The sequence below is a fragment of the Sturnira hondurensis genome, unplaced genomic scaffold (assembly GCF_014824575.4).
Source record: "Sturnira hondurensis isolate 20B ecotype Veracruz unplaced genomic scaffold, ASM1482457v3 Scaffold0016617, whole genome shotgun sequence".
NCBI classification, from domain to species: domain Eukaryota; kingdom Metazoa; phylum Chordata; class Mammalia; order Chiroptera; family Phyllostomidae; genus Sturnira; species Sturnira hondurensis.
Genome location: NW_028089248.1, coordinates 6,864,025 through 6,880,482, shown reverse-complemented (window position 1 = coordinate 6,880,482; position 16,458 = coordinate 6,864,025). Strand labels below are relative to the sequence as shown.

The 16,458-nt window shown below is 60.3% G+C and overlaps 1 protein-coding gene across 1 annotated transcript; it reads right to left on the bottom strand.

The window, feature by feature from the left end:
* Window positions 1-1,793: 1,793 nt before the first annotated feature.
* On the bottom strand, window positions 1,794-8,303 carry DPEP1 (dipeptidase 1). The gene is made up of 11 exons (XM_037066440.1): window positions 7,926-8,303; window positions 6,134-6,308; window positions 4,232-4,364; window positions 3,838-3,970; window positions 3,574-3,724; window positions 3,385-3,454; window positions 2,884-3,060; window positions 2,714-2,798; window positions 2,562-2,637; window positions 2,234-2,369; window positions 1,794-2,158 (listed from the first exon to the last, which is right to left on the bottom strand). Exons 2-11 carry the CDS (start codon window positions 6,304-6,306, stop codon window positions 1,991-1,993), a joined length of 1,302 nt encoding a protein of 433 aa, XP_036922335.1. The 5' UTR covers window positions 6,307-6,308; window positions 7,926-8,303; the 3' UTR covers window positions 1,794-1,990.
* Between the last annotated feature and the right edge of the window lie 8,155 nt (window positions 8,304-16,458).

Sequence of the window (16,458 nt, the reverse complement as noted above, 5' to 3'; positions counted from 1 at the left end):
CAAATAATTTTCAGCTTCTGCTTGGGCGGAACACTGTCCCCCCCATCCACCTCCTGGTCAGCTGCAGGTGGCAGGCGAGAGCAGGGGATCCTGCCACAGGACTGACCGCCATGGCTCTGCTAACCTGGGACGGGTGGTGTCGGCCAGCCTCTGCCCCTGCCGAGCATCTGGTGGGAGAAGTCTGATGACTAGGTGTGCAGACACCACACTGCAACACCTGATCGTCCTGTGACTGGCTTCCTGTGTGTGGTTCTGTCCCCGGGAGCCGCTGCCCTGCCCGTCCTTGCCATTCCTTGTTTCGACAAGGAGTGTGGGTGTCAGTGTGATTCTCCGGCCCTGCCAGAAGCCATACCCGCACACCCTGTGTGCGCTGGAGACCCAAGTTCACACTTACAGGTCTCGGGCTGGCCCTCCCTGTCCTGGAAACCCCGCCGCCACTTGCTCATTCCCTGCTGTGCTGCCTGGTGCAGTTTCGGCACCAACTGCGCTAGCCTGAGCCTGACCAAGCAGAGGAGTGTGGGCAGAGTCTTTGCCATGGCCCCCAGCACGTCGGTGACGCTCATTGTCACCACACCCTCGGCGAGGAGGTGGTCAGCTGTCTGTGGGAGTCCCTTGTGTTCCATTACGGGTGACCCCTGCCGCTTCTGCCCCTCCTGCCCCTCAGCAGGGGCCCTGGGGCTGCTGTGCACCTGGCTTGAGCAATAACATGAGTCCTTTCAGGGGGCGGGGCCAGGGCAGGTAGTACATTCCCCAGAGTGACATCCCCGCACCGGAGGGCTCTGTGCTGTGGGTAGTGGCTGCCCTGCACCAGCCCCTGGGTAGGGGGTGGCTAGGACCCCAGCGGTCATGGGGCACTGCCCCTCCTTGGGAGGGCTGGTGGGTGTGTCCCCACTGACGAGTGACCACCCAATGGCCCTGGGGGTTCTGAGGTCTAGTCTCGGGTACAGTTCAACATGGTTGTGACTATTCAGGGCAAGCAGTGAAGCCTTTCTCAGGAGATGAGCCCCAGGGACCCTGGCACAGGGGTAGGGGTGGGGCGACCGCTCAGCAGAGAGCCTGGCTTTTTAAAAAAACATGAATTGGACCTCTCAGTGACCAGCAGACACCCTTGAAGGTGCCTTCAGCAGAAGGCCCAGCGGCCAGGGTGGCAGGGCCCATGCCCACGGGCTGGGGGTTCGTGCTGCTTCACAGAGGGGCCCCTATGGGGCCACGCCTGGCATCCACCTGTGCACAGGGGCCATCTGGGGCCTAGAAAGGGCCCAGACGGGTTGGGCTCCCAGACTGGGTTTGTCACCCACGGGTCTGTTCGTCTCAGGACACATGCACACAATGCCCAGCAGGGGGTGCTGCTGCCTACCCTCACTTCCAGTCTGTCCACAGAGGCTGAGCCCAGGGGGTGGTGGGCACACGCAGTGTGAGTGCCTGTGGGTGTGTGTGGGCACAACTGGGAGGACGTGGGTGTGTGGGGGTGCATATGTGTGCGTGCAGTTGTGTGTACATGTGCAGGTGTGTACATACATGTGCAGATAGGTGTGGGTACGTGTGTGCAGGTGTGTGTGCATGTGTGCAGGCATAACTGGGAGGACATGGGTATGTGGGTATGTGTGTCTTTACGAGTATGTGGGGGTCGCTGGAGCCCAGGCTGTGTTTTTAAAGATGCCCCCAGCAGTGACATGTGAACCCCCCTTCCAAGACCAGGGCCCTCCAAGGCCTGGATGTCCAGCCAGGAGCCGGGTCACCGGATGTGACCTGAGATCTGCAGGAGGCCCCTCCAGGGTGACACACAGCCTGAGGGCTCAAAAGGGTGGGTGCCTTTATTGAGGGTCCTCTGTGGGCCTGTGTCCTGAGTGCCCACCCCCACAGCATGCTGCCCAGGTGCCTGCTCAGGATGGGCCGGTCATGTGCGAGGAGCCGTGTCCCTGGAGCCCAGGGTGCTCTGACCAAGTTTCCCCCGAGCTTCCCGAGTCCAGGGCCTGCGGACCCCAGGGTGTCATAGAAGTCGCAGGCTGAGGAGGGCAGGGGTGAGGGAGGCCAGCAGGATCCCCGACTGGCGGTGGAAGCTGGGGGCCTGTGAGTAGCCGTAGTAGGTCCTACAGGAGTCCTCCAGCTCTTCCCTCGGGATGAGCCCCTCCTCCGGGGGGCGGCTGTGGTTGCTTGCCTGTGGACATACATGCAGTTGGGCCTCTCGCCCACCTGCCTGGCAAGGGGCTGGGGAAGCGGGAGCCCTCCTCACCTGCTCCACTGCCTCCAACACCCTCAGCAGGTTGTTGGCCAGGGCGCCCCTGACCTCCTCCTCTGTCCACTGCCTCCTGAGCAGCTCAGCGACCAGGTCTGGGTACTTGGACACGTCCTCGAGCCCCGTGGGGAGCCTGAGAGGACGGCAGAGAGAACCCAGCTCCACTGCCCTGGGGTCAGGGGCTTGGGGACCCATCTGACCCCACCTGAGGCACTGGGGGCCTAGGGGGGTAGCCTCCAGAGGAGGCCTGCCAGGATACTTACTCTCCAGCCCCTCATGACAGGCACCTGGGGGTCACGATACCAGGCCCAGTCTCCGTCCTTACCTTGGGACACCGTCGAAGTCCCCACCAAAGCCCACTGCTTCGGCCCCTGCCACCTCCTTGATGTGGTCCATGTGGTCTGCAAGGAAGGCCACAGGTGTGGGTCCTGCTGGAGGCGCCTTCCCGCTCGGCCGAGGCAGCTCACACCCACCTACCTGCTACTTGGGACAGGGTGGCCTCCTTTTTGCAGGCGACATAGTCGTTGTAGAAGTTCACCATCACCAGGCCTCCGTTCTTCCTCTGTTCAGGACAGAGAGGAGCTGTGGGTGTGGAGTAGGCTCACGACCCCCATCCCAGGGCCCGCCTGGGCCGACAGGCGCCTCACCACCAGCCGCAGCACATCATCTGGTACATTCCGGTGGTGCCGGCACAGCTGGAAGGCGGAGGAGTGGCTGAAGATGACTGGGGCCACAGACAGGTTCAGAGCAGCCTTCATGGTGGCCACAGACGTGTGCGCCAGGTCGATGAGGACACCCAGCCGGTTCAGCTCCTGCACCACGCTCTGCGGGCACACGGGCTTCAGGGGGCTGGGAGAGCCCCGCCCCGGCCATGGGGGCGAGGGCTGGTGCCTGGAGCCAGGCTGCTGCCCAGTGTACTCTCGTGTTGGCACAGCCTCTTGGGGTTCACTGCTGCCCCCTGAGGTCTAGGCAGGGGGTGCTATGGGGCAGGGGCCCCATGGGTAGAAGATTAGGGTCTGAATGCCCGCCCTTGGACAACCGCAGCCAGCTTCCTTTCGTGAGTGAGTAAACGGAGGCCCCAGCAGGCGGGACACCGTCTCTTGGGTCACGTCTCTTCTGAGGGTGACTGGTTCTTGCCCTTTACTCACCTTCCCAAAGCGGGACAGGCCTTGGTTCTGGGCCTTGTCATCCCCCTTGTCCACCAGCCAGTTGTCGGCCCTGGGGGGAGGAGAGTCATTGTCCCCACCCACCTGCCCCCATCAGGACCCAGAGCAGCAGGGCTGCGTCTGAGCCCACCTGCAGCCTTTCCCTAGCCAGGGGTCCCGGGGGCCGCTCACCAGGGCGTGTTGCAGTTGTGTGTGAGGGTCAGGTACCGCATCCCCAGGTGGTAGAACGCCCGCAGGACGCCCAGGCTGCTGTCGATGGAGTGGCCGCCTTCCACGCCAACCAGACTGGCCACCTTCCCGTCCTGGAAGGCCTGTCGGATGCCTGTGAGCAGAGCCGTGCAGGGCCATGGGTGTCTGGGCAGCAGGTGCGCCCGCTCTGCTCAGGGCGAGGTGGGGGTGGTCAGGGCCAGGACGGCTGGCTGGGCGGGCACCCACCTTTGCTGTTGGTGACGCACACAAAGGTCTCAGGGTACCTCTGGCACATGCGGTGGATGACATCAATCTGCTCCAGTGTCCGCCTCACGGCATCTTTGTTCTGGGTGTCACAGGGCACATACGCGGACCAGAACTGGGGGGCAGAGGGAGGAGCTAGGACCCGAGGCCCCCGAGGCCTCACCCTCCGTAAACATAGGAACGTCGCTGGCTCCCCTCCAGTTTGGGAAGCAGTCTCTGCAGCCCGTGTGGCTGTCGGAGTTCCCTCCAAAGCTCTGCAGCCCCGAGGCGATGGGGGTACACTGCCACCAGAGGGGGGCTGCATATTAGCCAGGACCCCGGGGAGGAGGGAGATGGACCCCCAACCTCAGGGAGTGCAGGGCCAGCCCAGCTGTACCTGGCCCCCCACAAAGCCAGCCTTCAGCTTGGGGATGTTGGTGTTGGTGTTGGCCAGGTGGTTCAGGTCGGCCTCCTTGCTTGAGAGCTGGTTGCTGAACCTCTCGAGCATCACCCAGGGCAGGTCATTGTGCCTGGGCCGGGAGGGGGGTGGGAGGCAGGTCAGTGAGGCTCCCGGGGCCTGGGGCTCCGAGCTCCGTCCCTGGCCTCTGTCCCCTGCTGAATTCCAGCTTCTCACGGGCTCAGAACTAAGGCTGCCCTCAGGTCATAGGTTACTCATTACCAAGACACACCTGAGTCAGGTCACCTGCCCTGTGAGCCATAAATGCATAGGTCTTCCCTCCAAGAACCTTTCCTAGGTGCCCGGGGGTGGGGTGGGGTGGGGTGGGGTGGGGTATGTGTGTGTGTGTGTGTGTGTGTGTGTGTGTGTGGAGAAGCCACGAAGACCGTGGGAGTCCATCAGAATGCAGTCTCAGGCCCATGCAGACCACCAGTCGGAAGCTGGATTATTAGTCACAGCATGTGAGTACACGCCTGTGCCCATGCACACAGACATGTGGCCACATGTGCATGGGACCTACCTCTAGGAGGGGGGGTCTTCTGGGTCCCTAACCCAGTGCGGTCTGGGCCTGAGCCTTCGTCCTTGGGATGCCCGGGGCCTTGGGTGCCACTGCGGGTCCCCCCAGCCTGCCACCCCTGCCTCTCTGAGCACCATCGAAGGCCCCAGAAACTGCCTCGCTCTCTGGGTGGGGGCGGGGGTCTGTGAATGGTGAGACTGACTGACGCTAGAGGACTGGGCTGGGGGTCAGGATGCCTGGCTGCCTGAGTGGAGGGCGAGGCCAGAGTCCAGGCACCGTCACTGGGGCAGAGCTGCACCGGGCCTCTGTGGAGACATCCCGCCTTTCCCGGAGGGTCCCCTCCCCGTCTGCCTAGGAAATCCAATCCCACCCTCCAGCTGCCTCCCAGAGGGAGAGGAACCCCACCATCTGAAGCCACAATCCATCCTGCGTATCTGTGTGGTCCAGGCACCGAGGCCTCCTGGTGCTGGGGTGACTGCACAGCAGGCCCTCGTGGGCAGCTGTCGTGGGGCACAGCTGGCAGCCTTCTCCTCCTCTCCCTTGGTAACAGGCCCTCCCCCCATTTTTAGCAGGACACATGGCCATTCAAAACAGGCATTTCCTGCCCTGGCTGGTATGGCTCAGTGAATTGAGCACCAGCCTGTGGATCAAAGGGTTGCTGGTTCAATTCCCAGTCAGGGCAAGTTACCTGGGTTGTGGGCCAGGCCCCCAGTGGGGGCGCACAAGAGGCAACCACACACTGATGTTTCTCTCCCTCTCTAGGTCCCTCCCTCCCCCCTGTCTAAATACGGAAAATGTTAAAGAAAGAGATACTTCTGTCCTCTTACAGCTGGGTGTGGCCATGTAACAGTCTATCCTGTGACCACTGTTGCCCTTTTACCCCAGCTGGTGGCAGGCAGACAGTGCAGCCACCGTAAGCCCTGAGGAGACCTGGGGAATGGTGGCCTCGTTGAGCCCCTGCCCTGTGGGACACCGTGCCAGGGTCCCCCCGAGGCTTCCCTGTTGTTGAAGCTGTGTGTTTGGCTGCAAGAGGTGCTAACACGAGCTGACCTGCCATCACTGGCTTTGACTTTGTCCACCTCATCTCAGCTGTCCAGGCCTCTGAGAGTCCCAGGGGCCCACATCCTGGCTCTCTGACTATTCCCGGCTGCTGGGCCCTTCGGGTCTCTGCACGGCCCCCAACACCTGTACTGGGACCCCCCCTCTCTGTGCCCACTGCCTCAAGTGCCCTGTGACGTCAGGGCAGTGCCTGCCTCAAGTCATGGGCACCTGGCCTAGCTCTCGGCCCCCAACACCCAGCCCTTGGCCCCCTAGTGGCCACTTACCCGTCAATGAGAGGGTTGGCCTTCATGATTTTCTTCGCTTCGTCCTGGAAACTGTCTGCAGTGCAGATGGCCACCAGGGGCCAGAGCCACCAGCTGGCCCACATGACAGTCCCCAGGGCCGTACCCCTGCGCTGCGCCAGGCCCGACTGTCTTGTGCACGGAGGATACGCCATGGCTGGAAGACAGTGCAGAGGCCTTTGTTCAGGTGATTGCTGTTTATGAGCGGTCAGCACATTCCCGGTGAGAAAGGGCCAGTGCCAAGTCCCCCACTTGTGGCCCAAGACGGCGCAGCTGGAGGCTGCGTTGTTATTGCCTCCGTCGGGACCGGGCCTGAGGTCTGCAAACAAGAGCTGGAAGTGAGGTGAACTTCGCTCCCACCACACCTACCAGTGCCGGCGTCTGCACCCCGACTCCCTCACAGGCGCCCCCATCCTGCTGCAGAGGCCCTGACCAGCATCCTCTACAAGCTGGGATCCTCTTCCTGCTGGTTGCAGCCTCCAGTCTCCAGGGCCCTCAGCCCCAGACGCCCACTGGGCTGCTGCTTGGGCACAACTGTCAAACTGGGGGCACCAGAAACCCCAGTCATTGCAGGAATTAGCACTTTAGCACAATACTTTAAAAAATGAATGCATTTGTGCAAATATAATCCGCTGTGAACAAAACATCCAACTTCTAAGTAAAGGAGGGCCAGCGTTCTGATGTCCCCGTCTGGCCCACCCCGACCCCGTGGTCCATCTGACAGCTTCAGCTTCAAGTGTTTCTTGCAAGTTGGTGACAGGATGACATTTCTAGGAAGGATGCTGTGGGTGTGACCCCATTCCTCAGGGGCCACCTGGTGGGAACTCCCAGTCACCCCATGCGAGTGCCCACCCCTGCCAGAGTTGCAGACCACAGCAGAGCTTATGTGGCGGACGGGAGCACTCCAAGTCATATCTCTCCCTCTGCCCTTGTCAGACACATGTCCTCCCTGGGTCAGGGCCCTTTTGCGTGGGTCTTCTGTCCCTTCCTTCAGGTTTTCTTCTGCTTTGCTTCTGTTCCCAGCATGTTCACTTAATATTTTTTTTAGGGAATTACATATTGAGTTTTTTGAGAGTGGCTTCTGGTGTGCTGTCGACTGGCTCTGGGTGTGGAGAGAGTGTGAGTCTGTTTGTCCTTGGCCGACTGGACTCGTTTTTCTCGTTTGTTTATCTGCGCCTGTGGCTGCTTTGCAGCCTTTCCTCCAGTGGCAGCGGCTTCTGTGCCTTCGTCTGCAGTGCCTGGGAGCTCGGCAGCGGGACGGTGGGGCTGTCCAGACGGCGGGCTCTGAGCAGAACGAGCCAGCGGCCGCCGTAGACGGGGCCAGAGCTCAACTCAAGCGAAGTGCCCACTGTGCTCATTTCCAAGTCCGATTCCCACCTCTCATGTCACCTGTCCGAGTGAGGCCCGTGTGCTCACGGTGCTGTGATGTGGACCCCTCTCTCTAGAGGCTGCGGCTGGCCGGGCATCTGCCTGCCGCCTGACGCTGTCTCCTAGTGCAGCTGCCCTGGAGGTCTGGCCAGCAGCCCCAGCTTGGCACAGCTGGTCTTCGTCCTCTCCCGCTGAGCCCTCAGCCCCTGGTGACCTTGCAGCTCACAGACTGGTGGCTTCTCCTCACCCAGCAGGTGGTCCTGCTCTCATCTCACTGCCTCCCTGACCCCAGAAGCCACCCTTTTCCCCCTCGACCCGACACCAAGGACCCCTGCTCTGACCTGCCCTCCATCTCCTGGAGAACTCCAGATCCCCAGTCTGGGCCCCCCCCCCATGATGCACTCACCTGTCCGTCTCCCCACCGGTTCACGCCTGAGCCTCACTGAGTATACAGCAGGTGCCCACGAACAGATGCGCTGGCAGGCGCACCCTCACTCAGGGGCTCCGGAGGTGGGGGGTCACAGAGCCCAGGCTCGTGGTCCTGTGCCTAGCCCCCAGCGAGGAGGAAGGTGCTGCTGGGACCTGTCTCAGGCCGCCTGGCTCCCTGGTCCTGAGCTTGGGGGTTTGTTATTGTTTTTCTCAAGTTTCAGCCCTCCCCTAAGTTCTCTAGCCAGCTTCACTTGCACAAGAAGTCCACTTCTTACAGATAAAACATCCCGGGGGCCTTTGTGACACCATGGAACAGGACAAGGAGCTGGATGTCCAACACATGTCAGCTGGTTCTGGTTTCTGCAGACGCAAGTGAGGCCTCAGTCGGTTGGGCGGGGTGGGGGTGGCGAGGGAGGAGGGCACAGGCAGGATGCGGGGACTGCATTTGTGGCAAGCAGTCCAGGTCCCCGGGCGGTGCTGTGGGGAGTGTCTCCACGGGAGAGTTGATTTGGGGGGTACAGCAGGGAGGGGGCTCGGTGCTGGGCCTGTGATGCCCCCGCCAGCGGTCAGCCAAGGACTTGGGGATTCCAGCCCAAGTAGCTTTCCTGGTGCCCCGACCCTGTCACCACCCACACTGTCTGGGGGACCTCCCTGGTGCAGGACCAGGGTGCTGGCGCCCACACATGTAGGGGGGCCATGGGTGATCCCCCCTCACTCCAGCTGTGGCAGGTGGAAATATGAGGCAGGCCCAGCTGGGGGTGGCTCCACCAAGTGGTTTCTGAATTCTGAGGCTGGGGTGGAGGGCACAGCCCCCCAGGGGGCTGTCTTGTCCCCACCTAGGGTCCCAGCAGCTCGGTGGAGTCACTGTGGGGATGACCAACCCCGATCCTTGCCCACCCTCTGCCAGCCACTGTCTGTAAATGGAGGACAGTCCCCAGTCGGGGTGCTGCTGCTGTGAGGGGTTCCAGTGTCACTCTGGGGAGGAGGGGGACACAGTGATGGCCTAGGGGGCCAGACGGGGGGCTTCCTTCACTTCAGAGCCCAGGGGACCAGAGTGAGAAGGGGCTCTGATGGAGGGGGTATCCAGGTAGGGGCCCGCAGTGCTGTGAGGGCCACTGCCTGGCTCCCCGACCCTCCGCCCCGGCTGGCTGGCTGTGAACAGCCCAGGGGGAGTGGGGGCACAGGAGAGGGGCTGAGGGGCCCTGCACCCGGGGAGGGAAGGACAGGGCTGCCTGGGCTCTGGGCATCTACAACAGTGGCCTGGGCTGTGGGGTGGTCCCCCAACTGCACATTCGGACAAGACCCTTGTGCAGGGCTGGCTGGAGACCTCGGATGGGAAGGCCCTGCGTGGGGGAGAGAGATTTCTGTCTCTAATGGTGTTACTTCCTGTTCTCTGTCACATTTTCAGCATCAAGACAGGAAAATCGAATGAATTAAAACAGGAAGAGATTCTTGAGGACCCCAGGCCGTCCTGCCCTCCGTGCAGTTGGTGGGTTCTGAATAAAATTCTTCATTTTATCTTTGACGTATTTTGTCAGGGAGTCCAAAGGGACAGTGGGTCCCCACCATCCCATCCCAACTCCTTCTTCCGGAGGCCCCGGGACGGGAAAATAGTAAATCATGCCCTGGGACTGGAAAGTACGTCACTCTGAAAAACAAACGCAGTAACAGGGGCCAATGCAGGACCTTCTGCAACGCAGTGGCCTTGGGCTTGGAGCCAGCGCCTCCGTTTCTGGGCCCGGGAAAGGGGGGTGACAGCCGCCTTAGCAGCCTTCTACAGCTGTTAGGATTTCTCATTGATTTTTTTTTTCTGCCTGAAGGTCGCACCTCACAGGGCTATGCTTGTCCGCTGCCTGCTGTCCCCAGACCTGACCCATCATCCCCCAGGGCAGAGGAGATGACCCCACAACCCACCCAGTGGCTCCCTGCCCAACTGTGGCTCCGAGGGGCGGCCCTGGAGGGTCGTGCAGGTGTCTGCGGTTTGGTGTTGGGCCTGGTGCGCGTGCATGTGCTGTCTGAGGAAGCTCGGCTCCCGTCGGGGCCTGACAGGGCCTCTTGGGCGAGTCGGTGGCCCTGGCCATGCTGCCCCAGGAGGGTGGGCCCCCTCGTCCTGGCGGTTCTGGGGCCCGAGGTTCTACCGCTGTGTCAGCGGATTGTGCTTCATCCAGCACAGGGAGTTCCTGGTCATGACCTCAGAAGCACGCCTGACCCTCCCAGTGGGGCACCAAGGTGTCTGGGCCCGGCCTTGGCCCCTGGGTGTGGCATGGGACACTCTCGATTTGAAGGAGACGGACCTGTGAGGAGGCTGTGTGTGTGCGGTCCATGAAATGGGCCAGACTCGGCCTGTGGCTGGTGGGCTCTCCAGGGCTGGGCCCCTCAGGGGGGCGGCTCTCCTCAGACCCACACTCGGAGGGGAGCTGGGCAGCGGGTGTCCACCCCATCGGCAACTCTGAGGCTGCCCTCTGGTGGCCGGTCAGGCTCCTGCTGCTGTGACCCAGGAGGTCACTGCTTGGTGTGGGGTCTGGAGGCTGCTCAGATGATCACCCCCCTTTCCCAGGTCAGGAAACTGAGGCATGGCTGCACACACCCCAGCCACATGGCTCAGAGCAGGTCCAAGCCCAGGTCACAGAGTGGCAGAGGGTACAAGGTCTGTGTTGACGACTGTTACCGCATTTATGTTTTGGAACACCCAGGACAGTGTGTGGGGAGAAGGGGGCCCAGGCCTCCCTTGCCTGCCTGTCCCTGGGGGTCTTTGTTCCATCAAGGCCTCTCAGAGCTGCCTCCACCCCAGTGGGTGGTCAGAGGTGTCCCGACATCATTGCCTGGACAGAGGGGACCCCTTGCCTCGCATCTCCTGTGCACAAGGGGCTGAGGCCAGGAGAGGGCACATCTGGGGCACTGGACGTCCCCCACCCATGACATCCAACTTCCCCTCCTGGAGTGGCACAACGGTCAGCGACCTTCCCTGCATTTCCGTACTTGCGGGTTAGGGCTGCCAAGCCCCCAGCCCATCCCCATGAGCACCAGGCGGCTGCATCCTGCAGGGCAGCGCCACAGAGGGACCTTCTAGGCAGCACCGTGGCGAGATGTGGGGACACGGCAGGATGGGCGGCAGGGGCCCCAGCAGCCTCTGCTGGTCTGGGCCTTGTCCCAGGACCCAGGAGGCTGCCACTTCCCAGACGACCCTGGGAGGAGCCCGCGTGGAGACGTGCTGCAAACCTGTTTCCTGTCTGACTGCGGTGCTCTCGCCTTCTAGAAGCCCACCTGTTTCCAGGCTGCGCCCTGCTGAACCTGGGCTTCGGGGCTGGGGCTGTGGGTTGTGCTAGGCCACCTCCTCTCCAGCAGCACCCCACCCCCTGTTCCCCTCCCCCTCCCCCTCTGTGGGTGGCAGCACCTCCCTGAGACCCCAGCCCACTGGCCCCCAGTCCACTTACCTTGGCCTCAGCAATGCAGGCTTGTCCGCAGCCAGGGCTCGGCCACCAGGACCTCACAGCTACATTGGCCCCTCCCCAGCCACCTGTTCTGCTCCCAGCCCTGAGCCCAGGAAGGTGAAAATGCCCCATTTCCACCTGCAGAGCCCCGAGCCTGTGAGTGTGCGGAAGTGGGGGTGAGGAGGGGCAGGAGCGGCCTGAGACAAAGGGGCTGGGCAGGAAGGAAGGAGGAGGCACTGTTCGCGCGGGGCCCTGCCCAGGGCCGCCAGGGCCGCCAGGTCCAGCTTTGCAGATCGTGGAAGACGCCCCTGTCGGCACCTGCGAGCTTTCCCATTCTTTTTGTTGTGCATTTTAATTGTGAAAATGTAACACATGTACCAAAAGCTACGAAAGACGTGGGCAGCCCCCCAGAAACGTGGACACGTGTTCACATCAGGGTTGTTCACAAAAGCCAGCAAGTGGGAACAACCCAAGGGCTTGCCAGCTGACGATGGGCACACGCAAGGCGGTCTAGCCCGACGGCGGAGCCATGGAGCTCGGCCCCAGCACGCCGCACACCCGTGGACCGGGAAAACGTGCTGCTCCGCCGTTCCGACGACTGAAGAAGCAGGCACACAGGACCTGGAGCTGGGTTGGAACATCCAGAGCGGGACTTGCTTCTAGTCCGTGGGGGGCAGTGGGAGGGGCCCAGGGATTTCCGGAGCAGGCGCTGTGCCCTGGACTGAACCCCTGTTCGGAGTTCATGTGCTGCCCCAGGCCGTCTCGGGAGGTGGGCGTCTGGGGTGTGTGCTTTCTTGAGAAGAGGACAGAGGAGCTGTCTCCGGGCCACAGCGAGGACACAGTGGGAAGGTGGCCATCAATGAGCCAGGAAGAGGACGCTCACCAGCCACCCGCTGCAGGTGGGGCATTAGCGTCCCCATCACAGCTGCTACAGACTACCCTAGGCCGTCCCACTGGAAGTGTGAGACTCAGCCTGAGAACTCCCTCACCTGCTGCTGCAGCCAGGTGACGGAGGCGTCCAGACTCTGAGGAGCCAAGCTGGGGACGGGGCTGCCAGGTGGAAAGGGGAGCCGTTCACAGACACCTCTGCACAGATCTGCGTGGGCATCGGGCTCCAGGGCCCCCAGAGTCCATCCTTGGTGAGGGCACCCCTCACCTGGAGGAGGTCCCTGGACCCTCGGGTGCCAGACTTCCATCTGCTGTAGGTGACCTGCAGCGTGTGGGGAGTCCTGCGCTCTTGCCCTCCACCCCCTGAGACCCCAGGAGGGTGCATCTCTGAGAGCATCCCGTGAGCTGGGACGGAGGAGTGGACGGGCATCAGGGGAGGCTTCTGGGGGAAGCATGAGGGGCAGGGCTCAGAGCTGGGCTCTCAGAGGCACCCTCAGGCTGCAGCCCCGAGCAGGGGTGGGTGCCCAGGGGTCAAGGAGGGTTCAGGGTGACTGTAGGGTGGGGTGGGATGGGGTGGGGCCTCCCCTTCCCCTGCTGTTTTGGGGGAACATCTTGATTGTTTGACTGTTTGCCTTTTGTTCTCAGGATGCTGCTCTCAGATCTGGCCTTCGTCTCTGGAAACTCGTCCCCAGCTCAGCTCTTGTGGGGCCTGAGGACAGACGGATGGACGCTCTGCGGCCGGCCTCTCTGTCTCTGAAGGTGTATGAGGATGTGAGTCCGCTGAGCAGGCAGTGTGGCTGTGGGCTGTCCCTGCCACGTCCAATGCTAACCAGGTAGGCTGACACAGTCACGGCTTGGGGACAAAGGCTTCACAGAAGCATTTTCTAACCATGTTGGTTGACACAGTCACGACTTGGAGATGACGGCTTCACAGAAGCGTTTTTCAGCAGGACGGACATGGCATTAGTGGATATATGGTGTTGCTTTTATTCTTACTGTTTCTTAGTATTCTAACCTTTACACTTCTGATAATTTGGAATCTCCTAGAATTAATGACCACTCTCAGAGAAAAAACAACAGTTGGCTCAAGTCCTAAGCAATATCACCCTGGCTGAATTAAGGCATCGTACTTTACTTATTTGTTCCTGTGATAGCCACCCAAGAAAGAACAGTTCAGGGAAAAATATGTATTCCCACAGAACTGCCTCATAGAATAGCAAAAACCCTTTTAGAAAATAGCCCCTGATTGTCCAAGACTTGTTAGAGTAACAGCCCCTCCTTTACCTTGAATAGGAATATATATCAATTAGAATTAGACAGGCATAAAAACAGAAGAAGCTAGTTAGCTATTACAAACTAAGCACTTAGAAACAACTACCAAGGAGTCAGAGTCCTCAGTATACAAAAAACATTTTAGACAGCAAGATAGATAGCTAAGTTAGATATTACAAAGGCTTATAATGAATTTCCTAACCTCTGCTCGGTCTAAGCGTACCTGTTGCCCATGACGATTTCTGAGAACTTTAATAAACAATAAGACATTTAAACTGTATACATAGAACTATTTCAAATTGTCTGATTAATAGTTTTCCTGGTCAAAATAACTTTTGTTTAACATAACTGAAACTATGGGAACTTTCGTATTTTCCTGGTTACCTTTGTATTGATTTTTTCTGCTTAACTGATCATACTGTACACCTATAAATGTTAATCTATGCCAAAAATGAAAATATAAAAAATCAGCTTGTACTTGCAATAAACGGAACAGTGCTTCACCTGCCTTTGAGCTGTGTAGTTGCCTGTTACCCAGCGCCGACACCTACTCTCACCTGAGGACCCTTAGATGGGCTGCGGCTGGACCGCAGCATGTCCCAGCTGGGACCCCAGGGTATTTCTAGGCCCAGGAGGGACCCCTGCGAGTGGCCGAGGCAGGAGCAGGCCCAGCTCCCCCTGCGGAGGGGCTGGGCCCCCCTTTCTCTTCAAGTGTCACAGTGGGAGGCTCATTCCAGAGCAGGCTGTTGCCCGCATTTCCTGCCTGCTGCTGCCAGCTCATCTCAGAGACAAACATGCAGACGGAGTTCAAGTGCGGGTGGATTTTAATCAGTGAAACGAGCACAGCGGGGTGAAGAGTGTGGCCCTGGCGAACTCAGCGTGGGCTTGCTGGCGGTGCCTGGGTCAGAGACCAGGGCCGTGAGCGGGGCTGGAAGGGTCCGGAAGGGGGAAGTCACTCTAACCCCAAACGCATTTGTGGCCGTGTTTGGCACAAAGCAGGGGTTACGGGAAGAAAGGAAGCCGTGAGCTGTGTTCCCTGGTTCATAACGGCCCTTGGGCAAGGTCTCGTTTTTCTAGACGGTTACACTGGCAAACGCCACAGTCAGCAGAAACCTTGAAACATTTATAATTTTGGCCCAGTTTCTTAAGAGGGGGAAAAGTGACATTTCTTTTATAGGGAGAATGGATTCCATCAGGCTCCCTCACCGGACGTCCAGGCGACTGTGGCTTGGCTGTGTCCGTGTGGCCTCGAGGAGGGGCTCTCATGCAGAGAACGAGGCTCTGCTCTGTGACTGAGCATCGGTCCCGGCACTCTGCTGGCTTTGCGTGCACTTAGCACGTGAGGGAGTCGGGACTTCCCACAGGGCAGCTGTCTGCCCAAGTTCCGGGGCAGCTGTCGGACTCTTGTGTCTGGGTCTCCTCTGCCCCAAGTGCTGGGACTGGTGGCCGCCTCGGTAAACCAGAGGCTCCATTCCCAGGACAGAAGCCGCAGAATCTGGAAACTCAAAGCCGTGTTTTGTGTTTGGTATGTGGCTGAAATATGTTAGTAAAAGCAATCATGTTGAAATAAGCCAGTCAGAGAAAGACAAGTACCCTGTGATCTCTCTCGTATGTGGAATCGAATGAACAAAATAAACAAAGTAGAAACAGAGACCTAGATGCGGAGAATGGACAGCTGTGAGGGGGGAGGGGGTGGGGGAGGGAGAAGAGAGTGAGGGGGTAAGTGGTGCCGGAAGAAGTCTGGACTCCAGGTGACGATGGCCTTTGTACTGCAGAATTGTACATGTGAGACCTGGGCAATTTATTAACCAGCCGTACATTCAAACAGGGGCTGGGTCACTGCGGAGCCCATCAGGATGGGCTGACTGGCCCTTGTCCCCGTCAGGCCCCTGCCTGTGCTCCGGGTGACTGGGCCGGCAGCCACATCTCGGGCAGTCACTTCCAAGGGTCAACCATCCCAGGCAGTGTTTGTTCCGGTCTTCCCAGGCTCGATGCCCACGGAGGGGAGAAGCGGGCTTGGGGGCTGGGCAGGGGCCTGGAGAAAAGCATTGCCGGTGTGGGGAGCCTTGGGGACAAGAGCAGCTGGGGGTCCCTGGTCACTCTCCTCCAGCGAAGGGCACCCACATGGCGTCTCCCCATGGGTCGGGCTGGCTGGTGCAGGCCCCTGATCAGGGCCCCTCCCCTTACCTTCGGGGACCAGACTCTGCTCCATCCCGGGCTTCCTCACCAACACACAAGCTCCGTCCAGGTCACCTCACAACTTGTTCCCGCAGGGCACACCCCAACACAAGTGAAAGACCATGGCTGGGTGGGGTGCCCACTGCCGACCACCCCACACGGGCCTCACTCCCTCTGTGGTGCCTGGGTGGGCGGGGTGCTGTGTCTACCACTCTGTCACAGCCTGCAGCCCGGCCTCCAGGACAGGACTCGATGGGTGGCTTCAGGCACCGGCTCCAGCTTCGGGGCTCCCCTGAGCCCCAACAGTCTTCTTGGCAGCACATGCCCTCCTGTCCTGGCCTGAAGGCAGCTGCCAACGCCCCTGCCCAGCCCCCACCAGCCACCAATATCCCCGCCTTGGCCCATCCCAGTCCCTGGACATGAATGTGAATGTGGTGTTAACTTTTTAATTTTATTTAAAAACAAAAAGCGCAACTGAGAGGCAATGAGCATTTATTTCAGATCAAAAAGAATAGCTGTCCCAGAAGCACCAATTCAAGCAAAACCCCACAGTGTTCCCATGGGGAGACCAAGCGAGCGGTTCTTGTGAGGCGGATGGGCACAGTGACAGGAGGGGGGAGGGGGAGGGCCTCCCGATGCTAAAGAACGTATCTAATTTTCTGCCCTGGCTGGTGTGGCTCAGTGGACTGAACCCCGGCCTGCTGACCTGAAGGTCAGTGGTGCGATTCCCAGTCAGGGCAC

What these genes read in the sequence shown, in the direction of transcription:
- DPEP1 (XM_037066440.1), bottom strand. Translation starts at nt 6,306, where the DNA reads ATGGCGTATCCTCCGTGCACAAGACAGTCGGGCCTGGCGCAGCGCAGG. An exon ending in GCCAACCCTCTCATTGACGG is followed by an intron (nt 4,365 to 6,133) that starts GTAAGTGGCCAC and finishes CTCCCGGCCCAG; the next exon opens with GCACAATGACCTGCCCTGGG. An exon ending in TGTTGGAGGCAGTGGAGCAG is followed by an intron (nt 2,159 to 2,233) that starts GTGAGGAGGGCT and finishes GTATGTCCACAG; the next exon opens with GCAAGCAACCACAGCCGCCC.